Source organism: Hypanus sabinus, chromosome 27 (assembly GCF_030144855.1).
Source record: "Hypanus sabinus isolate sHypSab1 chromosome 27, sHypSab1.hap1, whole genome shotgun sequence".
NCBI classification, from domain to species: domain Eukaryota; kingdom Metazoa; phylum Chordata; class Chondrichthyes; order Myliobatiformes; family Dasyatidae; genus Hypanus; species Hypanus sabinus.
Genome location: NC_082732.1, coordinates 3322678 through 3343525, shown reverse-complemented (window position 1 = coordinate 3343525; position 20848 = coordinate 3322678). Strand labels below are relative to the sequence as shown.

Here is a 20848-nt window from a genome sequence, read left to right as displayed (position 1 = left end):
ATTGAGTGCAAGGTTGTTGCTGTGGCACCAATCCACTAGTTGCATATCTCATTCCTGTATACCCTCTCATCACCATCTGCGATTCTACCAACAGTGGTCGTATCATCAGCAAATTTGTAGTTGTTATTTGAGCTATGCCTAGCCACACAGTCATGGGTGATGTATCAAGTAGAGCTACAACTTCTAGGTTCAACTCACATTCAATACTGGCCTCTGTATGGAGTTTGCACATTCTCATTATGTTCACATTGTTTTCCTGCTCACGTTCGGTCCCATGGACAGGCAAGATAGTAGGGTGACTGATCACCGTAATTTGTACCCTGTGTAAGTTAATGATAAAATTGATGGAAATTAGTTAGAGAATGGGATTACACTGTAAATCAGCCAAATGTCCTTTTTCTATGTTGTAATTATGTTCAGAAATTTCCCTATTTAACCCCATTGTTGGAAATCTTCAGTTATTGGAATGATTCGATATTATTAAACTGGGTCTGAAGTTTGGTTCTCTGTGCATTTCACAACCAGTTTATTATTTGGTCAAACTTGCATTTGAATATTTGAAATCAAAACTGTATTTGTAAAGAGATTAATCTAATTTGTGTATACAAGTTTGAATAACATGGACATAAGCTCTGGCCAATATATAGACCCATAAATTGAGTTTTGAACTATCTCTCCTAACTACAATCACCACCTCATAAAAAACTATTAATCACTTTATGTCATGCATTTTGTAAAACCACACATATTCGCAGAAATCAGTCCAATGAAGTTTCGTCTTAGTCCATCCAAGGCACATTTTTCTTAAGAATTCTATTTTCTAGTAAAAATAATATTGGATTATGAGGAAATTGTGTTCCTGTAATTTGTTCCAGTAAAAGTCTTAAATTTGTCCAAAATGGTTGAATTTTAGAGCAAGACCATGTCGAATGTAAAAAAGTACCAGTTTCCTGGTTACATCGGAAACACTGATCCGATAAATTTGGATTAAATTTTTTTATTTTTTGTGGTGTAATATATAATTTCCTCATAATCCAATATTATTTTTACTAGGTGATATTGAAGGGATAAAACCGAAACTCAAACTAAATAAGTATCAGAAAGAATTTATAAAAATTGCACTGGCAGTAGCCAAAAAAGCTATTGCAGTTACTTGGAAATCGGATACACATTTAAGTATAGATTCTTGGAAGAAAGAAATCTATGGTTGTATTCCATTAGAAAAAATTACTTATAATTTAAGAGATAAATATGAAACATTTTTGAAAATTTGGAGCCCTTATTTACAAAAGACAGGATTAAATATATAGATGCTTTTAAGATGAAACAATTGGTTATTAGGGGAAAGAAATAAATATACATATTAAAATTATTACGAACTCCATGGAGCATGTGGAGATCTTCCAACCACCAGGCATTCTTTCTTTCTTTCTTTCTTTCTTTTTTTTTTCTATGGGGCAGTTAGGGGGGAGGGGTTAAGGGGAGGGGGTATGGGTTATATACATTGTTTTTTCATACTTTGTAATCATTTAAAAATGCAATAAAAAATTATTAAAAAAAAAGAATTCTATTTTCATTCAATACTTCTATAATATTCAATAATATATCTTCTTCATTCCAATTCTAAAGGGTTAACTGCTGATTTCCAGTTTGACCTTACTCCCTGGCCAGGCAAAGCATACTTTCTACTATTCACTATTTTAATAATTTCAATGAAATTCTTCAAGTCTCTAAAAAACATAAGGTTTGGTGACTTAACTTTGTCTCACAGAACCACATATCTTTTCAGAAATCGGACAGGTGAATCTTTGTTGTAGTCCATCGAAGGCATATAAATGCTTGCTGAGTAGCTATAAATTTTATAAGAGTTGATTTGTTTAATAATTTGTCCAGTAACATATTTATAGAAAATACTTCATTTTGATTGTTATATTTTTTGTCTGTAAAGGCTTATTAATTTTTAATTGCATTTGCTTTCATTACAATTAAAAAAAAAATTTCTACCTGATCTGCTTTATGCATAATGGGTTGAGCAGATGGCAGCCATGCTGAAAAAGCTAGTGGCAGCATATTTGTGTCTGGGGCAGAAAATTGTGAGTTTAAGCCCGACTCCACAGACTTAAGAACTTTGTCTGGATTGATGGCTCCAATGCTGAAAGTATTGCCTTTTGATTGAGGTGTTAAGGTGAGGTCCTTTCTAGTCTATTAAGGTCAAGATAAAAACATGAGTTCTCTTAAGTTTCCTGGTCACACATCCCAAAAACAAACCCAGGTGAACAGAGCAGCTTGCAGAATTTAAGTTGCAAAAAAGAAGAGCCAGATCACATTGCTGTATGCAGGTGAATTGTTGCTACTTTTTCACAAGGATTACATTTGAATAGTATTTCAAGGCTTTAAACAACTTGGGATGACTCTGAAGTCAGGAAAATAATTAGAGTACCAAGTTCTTACTTCCTTCTATGGCATTCTGTTAATGATATCTGGAAAGAGCCATGGATAGAGATTAACAAGTAGAGCCATAGAACCATAGAACACTACAGAACAGTACAGGCCCTTCAGCCCTCCACATTGTGCTGACCCACATAATCCTTAAAAAAAGTACTAAACCCACACTACCCCATAACCCTCCATTTTTCTTTCATCCATCTGCCTGTCCAAGAGGCTCTTAAATACCCCTAATGTTTTAGCCTCCACCACCATCCCTGGCAAGTCATTCCAAGCACTCACAACCCTTTGTGTAAAAAAACTTACCCCTGATGTCTCCCCTAAACTTCCTTCCCTTAATTTTGTACATATACCCTCTGGTGTTTGCTATTGGTGCCCTGGGAAACAGGTACTGACTATCCACCCTATCTATGCCTCTCATAATCTTGTAGACCTCTATCAAGTCCCCTCTCATTCTTCTACGCTCCAAAGAGAAAAGTCCCAGCTCTGCTAACCTTGCTTCATATGACGTGTTCTCCAAACCAGGCAACATCCTGGTAAATCTCCTCTGCACCCTCTCCATAGCTTTCACATCCTTCCTATAATAAGGTGACCAGAATTGAACACAATACTCTAAGTGCGGTCTCACCAGAAATTTGTAAGGTTGCAACATGATTCTCTACTCTTGAACTCAATCCCCCGTTAATGAAGCCTAGTATCCCATAGGCCTTCTTAACTACCCTGTCAACCTGCACAGCAACCTTGAGGGATGTTTGGATTTGAACCCCAAGGTCCCTTTGTTCATCCACACTCTTAAGTAACTGACCATTAATTCTGTACTCAGCGTTCTGGTTTGTCCTTCCAAAATGCATCACCTCACACTTGTCCGGATTGAACTCCATCTGCCATTTTTCTGCCCAACTCTGCAGCCTGTCTGTATCCTCTTGTATCCTTTGACCACCTACAGCCCCATCCACAACTCCTCCAATCTTCATGTCATCCGCAGACTTACTCACCCATCCTTCCGCCTCTACATCCAGGTCATTTATGAAAATCACAAATAGGGGTCCCAGGACAGATCCCTGCGGCACTCCACTAGTCACTGACCTCCAGGCAGAATACTTTCCTTCCACAACTACACTCTGTTTTCTTCCTTTAAGCCAATTTTTTATCCAAACAGCCAAGATTCCACTGATCCCATGCCTCATGAGTTTTTGGATGAGTCTCTCCTGAGGGACCTTGTCAAATGTTTTGCTAAAGTCCATGTAGACCACATCCAGTGCCCTACCCTCATCATTTTCTTTTGTTACCTCTTCAAAAAACTCAATCTGGCTCATGAGACACAATCTTCCCTTCACAAACCCATGTTGACTATCCATGAGTAGATTGTACTTCTCCAAATGCTCGTAGATCCTATCCTTAAGAATCCTTTCCAGTAGTTTGCAAACTACCGACGTAAGACTCACTGGTCTATAGTTCCCAGGTTTCTCCCTATTACCTTTTTTAAACAAAGGAACTAGATTTGCCATTCTCCAGTCCTCTGGCACTTCCCCTGCAGCCAAAGAGGATTCAAAGATCATCGCTAATACTCCTGCGATCTCTTCTCTCAATTCCCACAACAGCCTGGGGTGTATCATATCCGGCCCTGGAGATTTATCAATCTTAATGTTTTGAAGAAGATCCTGCACTTCTTCTTCCTTAATCTCCACATTGTCCAGCACACAGGCCCGCTCTACTTCAACCAAAGTAGTCTTACATAAAGTCATAAAAATCCCATTTGGTTCTCATTTTCTAGCAAAAGGTTAATTTCTCTCCAGTAACTGAATTTTTTCAGTAACTATGTATTCACCTTGTAATATTATCACATGAAATGAGAAATACCTATATTATCTATAAGCCTCAGATCAAGAGTACGATAGAACACTCATTAGCTGAGTAATTTTTTATTCTTTAACTGCTACAACAACATCACTCAGGAATTTGGGACCTTTCAAAATAGACCAATTTATTTGATATGGACTTCTGCTTTGAAAACAATATCCATTTCCTTCACCACTGCCAGATTCATCTGGATTTCTGCTTTGGAGATCTTATGTCCGGTAAGATATTGGAGTATTTGGATGCAATGGCCTCATGGGGGCTAACCAAAGGGTTTTTTATCAAATTGTTAAATGTCTTTTTTGTGATAACAAAACAATGCTAGAACTTTGAGTACTGCAGGTCTACCCCATCAGTGAGCTGCTCGTTGATGGAGGTGCTGGACTTGGAGCAAACCATGTTGTTGCCTGCTGCAGGAAGGCATCAAAAGCATTGGGGTTGTTGCGTAAAGGTGGGTGCAGTGTAACCATGGGGGATTGTCTTGGATGTTTCTCTTGCCATCATGAGAACCTGTCAGATATTGACAATGTAAGCTGCTGCAGGACTGTTTCTCTTGTTTAGTTGCCTCAGTTTCAGCAAAGACTAGGCCTCAAGCCACGAGCTTGCCTGCTGCTGCAGTTCAGGAGAAGACATGTCGGAGGTGGTGTAGCGTGGCATCGATGCTCTGTTAGCAAACTGGCCACTCCTGTTGGTGCTGCCCTCTGGTGTTCGATAGATGATCTGCATTTGCACAGTGCTGAGAACTGTGCCATCAATTTTTGGGACAAGTCACTCAGGGACTTGGGCTACGTGTATGTTTTGCTGTGTGACTATGAGTTTTTTTGGTATTTTGAATGTGCTGTGTATGTTTTGCACATTGGCTCCAGGGGAATGCTGTTTTTTTTCCCACTGTATTCATGCATTACTTAGAAACATAGAATGCCTACAGCACAATACAGGCTCTTCGGCCCACAAAGTTGTGCCAAACATGTCCCTACCTTAGAAATTGCTAGGCTTACCTATAGCCCTCTATTTTACTAAATATAGCTGCAATATTAAATCTTGGCTCCTAAATTCAATTCCAGGATTGATGAATGCCAATACCCCATACTCCTTCTTAACCACAGAGTCAACCTGTGCAGCTTCTCTGAGCGAAAATGTGAATGAAAATTAAACTTGAATTTAAATTTGATTTGATTTGACTATCCCAAGATCCATTGGAACAAAAACAGAAAAGACTAAAAATATTCAGTAGTTCAGGTGATGTCCTTAGAGTATGAAACAGTGGGCGTTTACCTCAGAATATCAAGTACTGCTGCACTCATCCCCTCTGATAATATTGTGCACTGTGCCAAGATCATCTGAAAGTCACCTTCCAGGTGAGGCAATGATTCACTTGCAGCTCCTGCAACCTTATTTACTGCATTCCACTTCTGCAGATTAGATGACCACTTTTTCTGTCCTTTCCCATAACTGCCCTCCAAACCCCATCACCCATTTTCAACCACTTCCACTCTTGTTTCCATCCAATTCCCATCCACACAACTTACCTTCTGGATCCCATTTGACACCTGCCCTTCTTCACTTCCTTAATTGTTCCATTATCAACTTCCTTACTTATCAGATTCCAGCAAAGTTAGCCATTATGTTCCAATTTATCTCCCTCCATCAGATATCTCTACCTCCACCCTCCCCTCTCCTTACCTGGCTCCATTTACTCTTATGTTTTCTTGTCTGGATCTACTTATCACTCGTCTGTCTCTGTCTCGTTCCTTCTGACCATCTTCCTCCTCAGTCAGTTTATCAAACCTCCACCTTTCCTCTTTGTTAGGGCATATTCTGGATTTAGGATATACAGTATAGTAAATATTAAGTTCAACAGCAACCATGCAGATTGAACTCAAAATGCAGCTCAAAACAATGGGTTTCCTGGAGCTGCAAGTTGGGGTCAATTGCAAACAAAGAAAACCTCCATTTAGACCTTAGATGCTTGCATAGAGTCAGTGGGGATTAACATTCATTTTTGGGTGTCTGGAGTGTTAGTGTGAAGAAGGAGGTGTTTGAAATCTAATTCAAAGGATGCATTGTAGATACATTGTAAATATAGAATTGACCTTTGACCTTTAGCATATTAAAAATGTCATGTAGTATTGCATCAAACACGCCTCTTCTTTTAAGAGTGTCTCGAATATGATGCCTGGATACTCGTTTTGCTAGAATAAAAGCTTCTAGCTTCCGTGCCTCTCTGGTGACTTTGTTCACAGTTACAACATTTGGGGGCTCATCCAGGATATGTGGCCAGTGATCTCAGCAGTCTGAGTGGGTGAGTACTTTCAAAATTAACACTCATCCATGTTTCTGTTCAGCTCTGTCACCATGGGATCACAAAGTACCATGAGCATAGTGGAGAGCTGAACTGGTGGATATAAAAGTCATGTGGTATGTGTGCATGCACGTGTATTTATGTCAAAGGCTAGACATTTTTATGTTAATTTGGTGAGACAGGGCCACCTGTTGTGAAGGGTGGTTACTATATCTTGGGTATATATGCACTGAGTAAGGCAGGTACTATCACAGACTCAGGAAAAGGAAAAATAATATGGACAAGACAGGAACGGCAAGTGTATGTGGTCCACAGAGAGACAGCAGCCCCCAGCAGGAAGGGGAGACAGTGCAATGTGTGGGATGTTAACAATATATTCCTTTCCTACACTACATATGAAATCTCTCTTTGCTCTCCAAGATCTTTGAATAAATGTTTCTCCATTATGTCCATCTTTCACGTGGGCATCCATCCCTGTCAACATTACTAAGCAGCTCTAACCTCTGCATCTTCCTCCATGGTGAAACATCCTTCTTTATATTCTTTAGTTAGAGTTTAATAACTCTAATTAGATTAGGTGTAGGTAATGGAGGCAGCAGTTAGGGCAGCTGAGTGCTCCGTTTGCAGTATGTGGGAAGTCAGGGCAAGCACAGCTGTCCCTGATGACTACACCTGCAAAAGGTGCATCCAGCTGCAGCTCCTGACAAACAGAGTCAGGGAACTGGAGCTGGAGCTGGATGAACTTTGGATCATTCGGGAGGGAGAGGCAGAAATAAACAGGAGTTACAGGGAGATGGTCACCCCTAAGAGTCAGGAGGCAGGTAGCTGGGTGACTGTCAGGAGAGGGAAAGGGATTAGACAGAATGAGCAGAGCACCCCTGTGACCGTTCCCACCAATAATAAGTATATCATTTTGGATACTGTTGATGGGGACGAGCTACCAGGGACAAGTTGCAGTGGTTGCGTCTCTAGCACCGAGACAGGACCCTCAGTTCAGAGGTGAAGGAGGGAAATGAGGAGAGCAGTAGTGATAGGGGATTTGATAGTTAGGGGGACAGATAGGAGGTTCAGTGGAAGAGATTGAGAATTCCGGATGGACTGTTGCCTCCCTGGTGCCAGGGTCTGCGATATCTCGGATCGAGTTCTCAGTATTCTCAAGAGGGAGGGTGAGCAGCCAGATGTCGTGGTCCATGTAGGGACCAAAGACGTGAGCAGAAAGAATGAGGAGGTCCTGACAGGTGAGTTAAGGGAGTTAGGCGCCAAGTTAAAGGTCAGGACCTCCAGGACAGCAATCTCAGGATTGCTACCAGTGCCAAGTGCAGGCAGGTTAAGAAATAGTAAGATAGCGCAGATCAACATGTGGCTGAAGATATGGTGCAGGAGGCAGGGCTTCAGATTTATAGATTATTAGGCAGTTTTCCAGGGAAGGTGGGACCTGTTCTGGCGGGATGGTTCACATCTGAACTAGAGGGGGACAAATATTCTTGCAGGTAGGTTTGCTAGAGAGTCTCCAGTGCATTTAAACTAGATACAAGGGGGGAGGGGAACCAGAGCGTAGGAACCGATGTATGGGAGAAGGAAGAAAAAGAAGATAGTAAAGCTGTTTGCACTGTTAGTGATAAACAGAGAGTAAGAGGTGGAGAATTTCTTGAATGCATTTATTTTAATGCTAGGAGCATTGTAAGAAAGGTGAATGAGCTTAGATCAAGGATTGATAGCTGGAAATATGACGTTGTAGCTATTAGTGAAACATGGTTGCAGGACGGGTTGATTGGCAACTAAATATTCCTGGATTTTGTTGCTTCAGGTGTGATAGAATTGGAGGGACAAAAGGGGGAGGTGTAGCATTGCTTGTCAGAGAAAATATTACAGCGGTGCTCTGGCAGGATAGATTAGAGGGCTCGTCTAGAGAGGCTATTTGGGTGGAATTGAGGAATGGGAAAGGTGCAGTAACACTTATAGGGGTGTATTATAGACCACCTAATGGGGAACAAGAATTGGAGGAACAAATTTGTAAGGAGATAGCAGATATTTGTAGTAAGCACAGGGTTGTGATTGTGGGAGATTTTAATTTTCCACACATAGACTGGGAAGCCCATACTATAAAGGGGCTAGATGGTTTGAAATTTGTAAAATGTCAAATTTTTTTGCAGTTTTTTGCAGCAATACATAGAGGTACCAACTAGAGAAGGGGCAGTGTTTGATCTCCTGTTAGGGAATGAGATCGGTCAGGTGACAGGGGTATGTGTTGGGGAGCACTTCGGGTCCAGTAATCACAATGCCATTAGTTTCAATATAATTATGGCGAAGGATAGATCTGGACCCAGGGTTGAGATTTTTGATTGGAGAAAGGCTAACTTTGAGGAGATGCAAAAGGATTTAGAAGGAGTGGATTGGGACAATTTGTTTTATGGGAAGGATGTAATAGAGAAATGGCTGTCATTTAAAGGTGAAAGTTTGAGGGTACAGAATTTTTATGTTCCTGTTAGGTTGAAAGGAAAGGTTAAAAGTTTGAGAGATCCATGGTTTTCAAGGGATATTGGAAACTTGGTTAGGAAAAAGAGAGATATCTACAATATATATAGTCAGCATGGAGTAAATGAGGTGCTCAAGGAATATAAAGAATGTAAAAAGAATCTTAAGAAAGAAATTAGAAAAGCTAAAAGAAGATACGAGGTTGCTTTGGCAAGTAAGGTGAAAACAAATCCAAAAGGTTTCTACAGTTATATTAATAGCAAAAGGATAGTGAGGGATAAAATTGGTCCCTCAGAGAATCAGAGTGGACAGCTATGTGTGGAGCCAAAAGAGATGGGGGAGATTTTGAACAATTTCTTTTCTTCAGTATTCACTAAGGAAAAGCATATTGAATTGTGTAAGGTAAGGGAAACAAATAGGGAAGTTATGGAAACTATGATGATTAAAGAAGAGGAAGTCCTGGCTCTTTTAAAGAATATAAAAGTGGATAAGTCTCTGGGTTCTGACAGGATATTCCCTAGGACCTTGAGGGAAGTTAGTGTAGAAATAGCAGGGGCTCTGACAGAAATATTTCAAATGCCATAAGAAACGGGGTTGGTGCCGGAGGATTGGCATGATGCTCATGTTGTTCTATTGTTTAAAAAGTGTTCTAAGAGTAAACCTAGCATTTATAGGCCTATAAGTTTGATGTCAGTGCTGGGTAAATTAATGGAAAATATTCTTAGAGATGGGATATATAATTATCTGGATAGACAGGGTCTGATTAGGAACAGTCAACATGGATTTGTGCATGGAAGGTCATATTCGACAAATCTTATTGAATTTTTTGAAGAGGTTACTAGGAAAGTTGAAGAGTGTAAAACAGTGGATGTTGTCTATATGGACTTCATTAAAGGCCTTTGACAAGGTTCCACACGGAAGGTTAGTTAGGAAGGTTCAATCATTAGGTATTAATATTGAAGTCGTAAAATGGATTCAACAGTGGCTGGATGGGAGATGGCAGAGAGTAGTGGTGGAACCAGTGACTAGTGGTGTGCCTCAGGGATCTGTACTGGGTCCAATGCTGTTTGTCATATACATTAGTGATGGGGGGGTAAATTGGCATTGTGGATAATGAAGTAGGTTTTCAAAGCTTGCAGAGAGATTTAGGCCAGTTAGAAGAGTGGGCTGAAAGGTGGCAGATGGAGTTTAATGCTGATAAATGTGAGGTGCTACATTTTGGTAGGACTAATCCAAATAGGACATCCATGGTAAATGGTAGGGCATTGAAGAATGTAGTCGAACAGAGTAATCAGAGTAATGGTGCATAGTTCCCGAAAGGTGGAATCTCATGTGGATAGGGTAGTGAAGAAAGCTTTTGGTATGCTGGCCTTTATAAATCAGAGCATTAAGTATAGGAGTTGGGATGTAATTTTAAAATTGTACAAGGCTAAATTTGGAGTATTGTGTACAGTTCCGGTCACCGAATTATAGGAAAGATGTCAACAAAATAGAGAGAGTACAGAGGAGATTTGCTAGAATGTTCCTGGGTTTCCGCACCTAAGTTACAGAGAAAGGTTGAACAAGTTAGGTCTTTATTCTTTGGAGCGTAGAACATTGAGGGGGGACTTGATAGAGGTATTTATAATTATGAGGGGGATAGATAGAGTTGACGTGGTTAGGCTTTTTCCATTGAGAGTAGGGGAGATTCAAACAAGAGGACATGAGTTGAGATTTAGGGTGCAAAAGTTTAGGGATAACATGAGGGGGAACTTCTTTACTTAGAGAGTGGCAGCTGTTTGGAATGAGCTTCCAGTAGAAGTGGTAGAGGCAGGTTTGGTATTGTCATTTAAAGTAAAATTGGATAGGTATATGGACAGGAAAGGAATGGAGGGTTATGGGCTGAGTGCAGGTTGGTGGAATTAGGTGGGAGTAAGCGTTTGGCATGGACTAGAAGGGCCGAGATGGCTGTTTCTGTGCTGTAATTGTTAAATGGTTGGTATATCCTCTTCCTTGCACCATCCTCTTCCAGCTACCACTCTTTTGTCCTGCTCAGTCAGAAGATGTACCTTGATCTATCACCTTCAGAGTCTAAAGCATTTTGCAGTCAGATGATTACTTTCCAAGTAGTCACTTGTAATGCAGCAACTACTGTAAAAACATAGGGAAATGGGAACTAGGCATTTGGACCCTCTGATCAGCTCTGGTATTCAACAGGATCATGGCCCATCTTCTATTTTAAACACAGACAAAATGCTGGAGGAAATCAGCAGGCCAGGCAGATCTGTAAAAAAAAGTCTAGTCGATGCTTCGGACCAAAACATCGACTGTACTTTTTTCCATAGATGCTACCTGACCTGCGGAGTTCCTCCAGCATATTGTCTGTGTTGCTCAGATTTTCAGCATCTGCAAATTTTTCTGTTGTTTGTGATTCTATTTCAAACTCTGTTTTCCTATCCATCACCATAACCCTGATTGCCTTAATATCCAGAAATCTATTGATTTCTATTGTAAATGCAATCAATAACTGAGCTTTAATGATCTACTGTAATGACAAAGATGCATCAACCTTCAAGTGAAGGAATTTGTCCTCATCCATGTGGTGAACTACATATACCTGTCTGGACACGCCCCCCCACTGACTGCTCCTGTGGCTCCTCCCACAGACCCTGGTATAAAGGCGATTGAGGCCTGAGCCCTGCCCTCAGTCTCCAGGATGTAGCATGGTGGTCAATTGCTGCTTGTCCTTTCTTCCAGTCAATAAAAGCCGATATCTCGCCTCACGTCCCAGAGAGTTATTGATGGTGCATCAAGGGCTTACTCTAAGTCTTAGACTTCTGCACAAGCACAAATGCCCACTCATATCTACCTTGTCAAGCCCTCAAAGCATGTTACATATTTAAGTCTAGACTCTAGAAAAAGAGCTCTAGTCTTTTCAGTCTCTATGACCATCATGGGAAAAAGTCATATGAATGTTTGCTGCTCTTTTTTAGATAATGATACCAACAGCACACTCATTTCTTCAAGTGTTGTCTCACAGTAGCCCTGTGTATACAATCAGAATCAGCTTTATTATTACTAACGTATGTCATGAAATTCATTGTTGGCTGCAGAGGGTTGTAGACTCAGTCAGTTTCATCACAGACATACCATCCCTGCCATCAGTGATGTCTTTTAGTGCTGATGCCTCAAAAAGGTGGCATCCGTCATTAAAGGCACTCACCATTAGGGACATACCTCTTTGTGTTACTACTATTGGAGAGGAGGTAAAAGAGCCTGAAGACCAACACTCGACATTTTAATAACTTCAAGAAGAAGGCAAGACAGCAGCTATATTTCATTAAGAAATTGAAGAAACTTGGTTTGTCAACTAAAACACCCAAAAACCTCTATAAATGTACCATGGAGAGCATTCTGACAGGCTGCATTTCTGTTTGATATGGGGGAGGAGTGGGGGCTACTGCACAGGACCAATAAAAGCTACAGAAAGTTGTAAAATTAGTCAGCTCCATCTTTGGTATTAGCCTTCATAGTATCCAAGCCATCATCAGGGAGCGCTACCTCAGAAAGGCAATGGCCATTATTGAGGATCCCCATCACCCAGGGCATGCCTTCTTCTCATTGTTACTGTCAGGAAGGAGGTACGGAAACCTGACGGCACACACTCAGCAATTCAGGAACAGCTTCTTCTCCTCTGTCATACAATTCATAAATGGTCATTGAACCCATGAACACTATCTTATTTTTTCCCTTCTTTTAATATATTTTATTTCTGTTTTTGTACTATTTGTAATTTATTCAATATACATATGTATACAGTTGGCCCTCCTTATTCACAGGTTCCGCATGCACGGATTCAACCAACCGCGGATCAGGAAAACCTGTAAGTTCTCTCTCCAGCACTTTTGAGCATGTACAGATTTTTTTCTTGTCATTATTCCCTAACCAATACAGTATAACAACTGCAGTACTTACATAGCATTTACATTGTATTAGGTATTATAAGTAATCTAGAGATGATTTAAAGTATACGGCAGGATGTGCATAGGTTACCGCGGATCGGAATCAGAAAAAAAGACCTGGAGGTTCTCTCTCCAACACTCGTTGTTTGAGCATGTACAGACTTTTTTTCTTGTCATTATTCCCTGAACAATACAGTGTTACATACCCCGTAACTTTGTGTTTAACCAGCAGAGAAAGAAGAATCCGTTTGAGACTGGTGGTACCAAACTAAAGGTGTTTATTAATAAATATAAGCAAAACCATATCAATAATGCAAATATACATATAAAACAAGTTATCAGTACTAAACCTAAAAGTGTAGGAATAATAATAATCAATAATAAACAAGCTCTATTGATGTCTAGGGGTAAATTAATTGTCATAGAAAAGTATAAAGTTCAGTTCAGTTCATGTGTGCTGATGTAGTTATGGTTGTTGTATTGTAATTGTTGGAGAGAGAGAGAGAGCGAGCGAGCGAAATGTAACAGCTACAGTCAGGCAAATCTTCCTTTGCTTTCTTAATCCATCGCATCAGTGTAGTCATTCAGTTATGACCTCTCCGTCCTTCTGCTAGACCGTTCTTCTGTGGTGGACTCGTCACTCGGGCACGAGTGGACACACACACAAGTCCCCACCGGCCCTGCTTTAACACTGTGAGCTTTACTGACCGATCTCATGGTTCAGTCTCTGAAGCCCCCACCTTTCTTGTGGGTTCCAACACTCGATCAGTGTCCACTGGCGTGTCTGGAGGGTGTCTCTCCAGACCTGTCTTTTTATCCCTACTCACAGTGACTCAGCTATCCATCACTCCTGAATGGCTGTGTCCATCAAATAAGGCCACTCCTTCAGTCCACTGAGGAATGTTTATGAGCAAACTATTGTCCTTGCAGCGAAACAATAAATAATTCAAAAAGGAGTCACAACATGGTTAATCAGCAATTTCCCCCTCTCTCTTATCTGTCGCCGATGTTCTTGCTTATTTTTCCATCTCTCTTTCTCATGGTCAGCATAGCATCAGTAATAGTTTGTGTTTCTCGGGGGGGGGGTGGTTAACTCTGTACCCCATTGTCCATCAGGTCTGTTCATCACTCATAACACCCCCATCCTTCTGGGAATTTTCACCAGGGGGAAAATTAACTAATAAAGCACATGACTGAATTACAGAGTTTAACAAAATACAGTAGTTGTCTTAACTACAAGTATAATACAGATACACGTTCAAATTAACATCTAGATAAACAATCAGCGATTACTTTGTTACTTCCCTTTACATGTTGTATTTTAATATCAAATTCTTGTAACAACAGACTCCAACTTAATAACCGCCTATTTTTATTTTACTTTTCATGTTAACAAAAAAAATACTAAAGGGTTGTGATCTTAGTTTAGGTGTACATTACAAAGTGTGAACCAATACATGTGTGATCATAATGTAGTACATTACAGAAGTTTTGTGCAAATACTTTTTACTATTTTACTTTTAAACTTAATATTCAAACAGTCAATCTTCCACGGTGTTTTTATCTTTCACATGCTTTGTCAAATTCCCTCAAAACCAGATCCTGTTATTCAAAGTGGCATTTGGTCAACCTTTGTCCCTTTTCCACTTAACTCTCACGTGGTTAGCTTGCTCACCAGTGTGGAATAGGCCTTCACAGACTCCTTTCACAGGAGTTATCTTATCACCAATGTTTTCCAAACTAAGCCCATTTGCTGAACTTCCACACAATTCGTTAATTTTAAGCAAGTCATTAATTTTATCTTCAGGATCTTTCATTCTATTTGTTTTCAGTTTAACAGCGGCAGATGATCCCTCTTGGTCAAAACAACATTTCAAGTTCTGCCTCTCCAAATCACATACTTGAATAACATCAGTAAATTGTTTATCTTTGAATTTCCAAACAAACTGTAATTGATTCAAACTGTAATTGATTTCCCTTCTCCTTCAATAATATTCACATCACCAGCTTTCATCTCATCATTAACTTTTAACACCCCTTCTAACACAAACAACTGAGAATTCTCACTTTCCACTGGTACCAAGGTTAACCCTTTCTTCACCGAACCAAGTTCATCTGACCCAAAAGAACTGCATTCCTTTTCAACTAAATCAGATACCTCAGACTTTTCCTGAGTTTCAATACTAGGTTCAGTACCCTGTGACTCCACAGGTACTTCAACAACCTGAACACACGCAAACGGGACGTCTACCTCTTCCAGGCTTTCAATACCAGTCCCCTTTTCAAATTCTAAGTTCCCCTGATCCTCCCAGTTACTGGATGGGCAACTCCCATCCAGAGTAAACTCAACCCTGTGGGTTAAAACAACCTCGTCTGCTAACTTAGCAGACTTCCTCAAGGTAGCGGCATCCTTTTCATCTAGGACTGCTCTCACATCATTATCGGGAACACATTTAAATTCTTCAACTGCAAACAGTTCTGTCAAGCCAGAGAGATCATCCGGGTCCAACCCCGGACCTTATAACTGCCATATCTGTTTCTCATCTTTACTCTGTGCCTTCATAAAGTTCCTCCTTGCTAAGGGTGGATCTACCTCCTCTCCTTTACTCTCTTTCACACCACTATCCTCCGTTTTACCACCCTCTTGGTACAGGGTCGGTAAAAACATCTCCACCAAATCAACACTGGACTCATTTAAACTGGCTCCTTTCTCAGCCGCCTTTCTCGACATGCTGTAAGTTATTGCGCATGCGGGATAAATCTTGGACTCTATGGTCCTCAGCACTCACTGGCTTGCTTGTCAGTTTCACCGCTGAACACACATCACCACCTGCCAGATCATTACCAAGTAGGACGTCCACACCGTCCCTCGGTAGTTTCTACCGCACCCCTATTTGGACTGGTCCAGATACCAGGTCACATTTCAGAAATATCCTGTGCAAAGGTACAGCCTCTGTCCCTTTTCCGATACATCTTAACACAACCTCCCCAGTCTCAGTCTCAGGACCTTCCCTAAAATCAATGACTGACCAGCCCCAGTATCTCTCCAGATCCGCACTGGAACTGGGGTTTCTCCTTCCTTCACAGACACCGTCCCTTCTGAGATAAACTTCTCACACCCCTCTTGTGCTCTATCTACCTTGCCTTCCCCATCGATCTGCTGACTGACTCAATGCAACCTGTCGGGATTGCCGTTTTCCCTTTTCCTGTCTCCTTCTTCGGAGTAAAGCACTTAGATGCTATATGACCAGCTTTCCCACAATTATAACAGGTAAAGCTTCCTGCCAGCCTGCTTTTCCTCCTCCTCACCTTTTCCACTAGCTCCCAGCTTATTCTCGGCCATAGCCGGTGGACTTTCTCTACTGTCCCTACTGCCTCTCTGGTAGCTCTTATTTGAGGAAAACTTTGACTTGTGGGTTAAGGTATACTCGTCTGCTAACTTGGCAGTCTGGGTCTCTGTCTCCTTCTCATCCAAGTATGTCTTCATACTCTCAGGGATACAATTTTTAAATTGCTCCATCAGTATTAACTGTAACAAGTTATCATAATCTTCATCAACCCCTTTTGAGGCACACCAACGCTCACAATATATTTGCATCTCACGGGCAAACTCCAAATATGTGTGGTTCCACAGCTTTCTCAAGTTCCGGAACTTCTGCGGGTATGCCTCTGGTACCAACTCATAACACCTCAGTACAGCCCTTTTTATTTCCTCATAATTCCTAGACTCATCCATGGACAATGCCGAATATGCTTGCTGAGCCTTCCCCCTAAGTACACTCTGTAACAGAACAGCCCATTTTCTCTCAGGCCAGTTCTGATTTACAGCCACTTTCTCAAAATGGAGGAAGAACCATCTCCTCGAATGGAGGTACCAACTGGATCTCCCGACTAATCTTGAACCCCTCATTTGGGTCTGCCACCCGGTCTCTTCCCTGCTGTCCCTTTAACTTCTCTATTTCCAATGCATGCTGCCTCTCTTTCTGCCTTTCAGCTTCCTCTTTCCTCCTTTCAGCTTTCCTTTCTTCCTCCTCTGTTTCCAGCTGCCTCATCTGAAGTTCATGCTGCCTCTTCTCCTTTTCCTCAGCCAACCTTAATTTTTCCACCTCTAACTGAACCTTCCCCTCGGCTGGTTTCCTCTCGGGGAACAGGTCCAATACATCTGGTGTGAACACACCCTTGGATACATAATGCATAACTATTTCTCTCTATATATCCACCTTTCTCATCGACGATTTCATCTCTGGGAGATCTAATCATTTCTTATCTGTCGCCGATGTTCTTGCTTATTTTTCCGTCTCTCTTTCTCATGGTCAGCATAGCAACAGTAATAGTTTGTGTTTCTCGGGGGAGGATGGTTAACTCTGTATCCCCATTGTCCATCAGGTCTGTTCATCACTCATAACAACAGTATAACAACTATTTACATAGCATTTACTTTGTATTAAGAATTAATATTAGTCTTAGTATTGACTAAGACTAATATACTAAGACTAATATTAGTCTTAGTATAGTCTTAGTTTGTCTTAGTATTAATATACTAAGACAAACGTTTGACTAACTAAATAATACCGGATGTACCTATTCCAACTTAGTTATTAGTATATATTTTACCTTTCTATGCGTATAAGAAACTTAAGAAATGTATGTATTTCAATAATTAAACCACTGTGTTGCCTAGTAATAATTGTAGCTTTCATCGGGGCAGGGGCTTTAACATGCTCCATTATTTTCACTTTATCCTTTAAAATTGTTCTGATCATTGACCGACTGTAGCCTATGCTTTTCCAATGACTGGTGGCATTTCATCTCTTTCCAATCACTTTACTATTTCCACTTTATTTTCAATCATTTTCTGTCAACGGAACAGAAACACTGCAGATTCAACAGCAGCCACGGGCAGTAGGTCCCGAGCTCTGCGAGGTCCTAAAGTCCACCTCACTGAGACAGGTCAAATTAGGGACTTGAGCATCCGCATTTTTTGGTATCTGCAGGGTGTCCCAGACCAATGCCCCGCGGATAAGGAGAGCCGACTGTATTTACTGTGATTGATTTCCTTGGATATTTTTTTCTTTCTATATTATCATGTATTGTATTGTACTGCTGCTGCTAAGTTAACAAAATTTTGCGACACACGTTGGTGATAATAAACCTGATTCTGAGATTCTGAGCTTCTTCTTCTCCACCATCAGATTTATGAACAGTTCATGAATCCATGAATGGTTCCTTGTTATTCGTCTTTTGCACTATTTATTGAATTTTGTAACTTATAGTAAGTTTTATGTCTTGCATTGTACTGCAGCGCCATTCTGTCCTGCAATAAGATTTGTTTGCACAATGATGTGATAACTAGACAATCTTTCTTTTGCTTTATTGGTGTTCACAGACTAATAAATCTTAGCAAATACACAGGGATATCATCTCCCCTCTTTAAAATTCTGCCATGGGTTCCTTTACATTCCATGAGAAAGTAAACATTGGTTTATTGTCTATGGAAGGAACAATGATTTGTGTGGTACTTTTCTATGCAAGTATAACACATCTGTAACTAGCTGCATCTTGTACTTTTGAAAGACTTCTGATTGCAAAAGTTAACTGGCCTTTATTTTATCACCCATTATTATCTTCTTTTGTAGATGATACCTCCATCTTGCCAGCTGTCAATGAAACCAGTACTAAGACCATGGAGCACAACTCTCCGTCACCTTCTACCAATTTCAGTACTTTTTGCCAGACACAAAGAAGACACCATCATCTTCCTTCAAACAATATTCCTTATCTTGACTCTGCTGCAGGTGATTTTAACTTGATCATTTTCCCTTTAAAGAAGTTTGTTGTCTCTTTTTGGTCTTAAGTTGCAAGGATTCCAATCCTGTGAGCTGGGCTCTCAAATTCTACTCAACATTAACTGCTGAGCTGATGTTACAGGTTTGAGAGGAAATATCACCTGAAGTCTTGTGAAAGGTGTTACTATTATGCTAACTGGCTTAGGATGTCCTTGTCCCCCGCCTTGCCACTGTTAGATTGAAATTCTACTCTTTGGAAGTTAAATAAATGGGCAGATGGAATATAATGTGGAAAACTGATCAGAGATCAACTTTGTGAGAAAATAGCAATGGGGAGTATTTTTAAATGGTGACATTTTGAAAGGCATCAGTGTTCAGATGACTTGAATGTATTAAAGAACATGTTATACTTCGTTACAAGAGCAATGGAGTGGTAATACCTAACTCCATCACTACGAGGCCCTGACAAGATTGCATCTGGAGTATTGTATACAGATCTGGTCTATGAAACTACAAAAGGATCTACATAGATAGAGTGAATGCAACAAAGATTCTCCAAAGAGATTTGGCAGAAGGATGTTGTACCTCTTGTATGAGGTGATATTAAACTCTCCTGAGTTTAGAGGATTGAAATGTTGGGATATTATGTTGCATTTGTGTTAGTTGTTGGTACATCCGTGCTTGGGGTACTATATAGATTTGGTCATCCTGTTATAGAGTAGATGTGGTTAAAGTTTTATGAGGATGTTGCCAGGACTAGAGGGAGAGTTTGGCCAGACTAGGTCTTTATTCCTTGCAATGTAGAAGAATGAGGAGCAAACTTATAGAAATATTTGGAATTATGAGAGAAATAGATAAGGTCGATAAGCTGGTTGTGATATAGTGGCATCAGCACTGGTCTTAGGGTCAAGTGGTCCTGGGTTTGAATACAGCTGGCTCCTTGCATCCTTGCCGAGCTTAGCAACGTGGCCTCATTAAATGACAAAATGTTAAGGTTGCCACCCAATGCACCACAAGGGGTGGAGACGAATAATAGCAAAATAAGGTGGATCATAACAGTCTTTTCCCCAGGGTATGAGTCCAAAACTAGGGAGAATCAGAGGCAAAACATTTAAAACAGACCAGAGGCAACTTCATCACCAAGAGGGTGGTAACTATATAGAATGAGCTGCCAGAGGAAGTGAATAGTGAAAGCAGCTGAATATGGACATGCAGGGCTCAGGACAAATGTGAACTGAACACAGGGAAGTAGGACTATGTGGGTGAGCAGCATGGCCAACACGGACTTGTTGGGCCAAAGGGATTGTATCTGACCTGTACTGCTCTATGACTCTATATGTTGACTCAAGAGTGAATTTCTCCCAGGTGAGTTGTTTCTTTGACTTGAATATTTCTCTCTTTTTTTCCAGACAACAAATCACATGTTTCGCTCCTCACTCTCTACATCATCCTTGGAGTCATTGCAGGGGTCGCGCTACTGTTGTGGTGTTGCTGGTCACCAGGCCGGTTAGTTTGGAGGCTCAGTTTCTGCAGATTTCTGCCATGCTGTATCTGCGCTGCCTGCCAACTCTGCACGCACAGCTGCTGTCGGATGGACAAGAGCCGACTGACCAAGGTCACTCCACAGAGTACAGTCCCCATACCTGTGTGATATCTATTGACAAAGTTCCTCCCCTTTCCCCCTAAATGTATGTCATTAATAGCCTGACCAGAGTTTGGTACTGCTGCAGCCTGATATTGCTAAGTTCCCAGGGGTACAGATTGGTTGTAACAATTTAGCCTAATTTATCACTTAGAGTACAATCTGCTATATTTGTTTTATTAGCTGATGGGATTCCATTTGTCAGGAGAGAACTGTTTAGATATTCTGATTACTGTCTTGTGATCTAAGCTGTAAGAGATTGCAAACACGAAGTTAGATGCACATTTTGGACTCATGTTTCTTGCTTTGAATTGAATTTATTTCATACATCCTTAACATACATGAGGAGTAAAAATCTTTATGTTACGTCTCCATCTAAATGAGCAATGTGCAATTTATA

General features: G+C 40.6%; 1 protein-coding gene across 1 annotated transcript in view; it reads left to right on the top strand.

Moving 5' to 3' along the window:
- Positions 1-20579, top strand: part of ldlrad2 (low density lipoprotein receptor class A domain containing 2) — a 30430-nt gene extending 9851 nt beyond the window's left edge. Inside the window, exons 4-5 of the mRNA XM_059951681.1 lie at positions 18657-18815; positions 20216-20579. Of these exons, the coding sequence (XP_059807664.1) occupies positions 18657-18815; positions 20216-20457 (401 nt within the window). The 3' untranslated portion in view covers positions 20458-20579. The remainder of the gene's footprint in view (positions 1-18656; positions 18816-20215) is intronic.
- Positions 20580-20848: the final 269 nt, after the last annotated feature.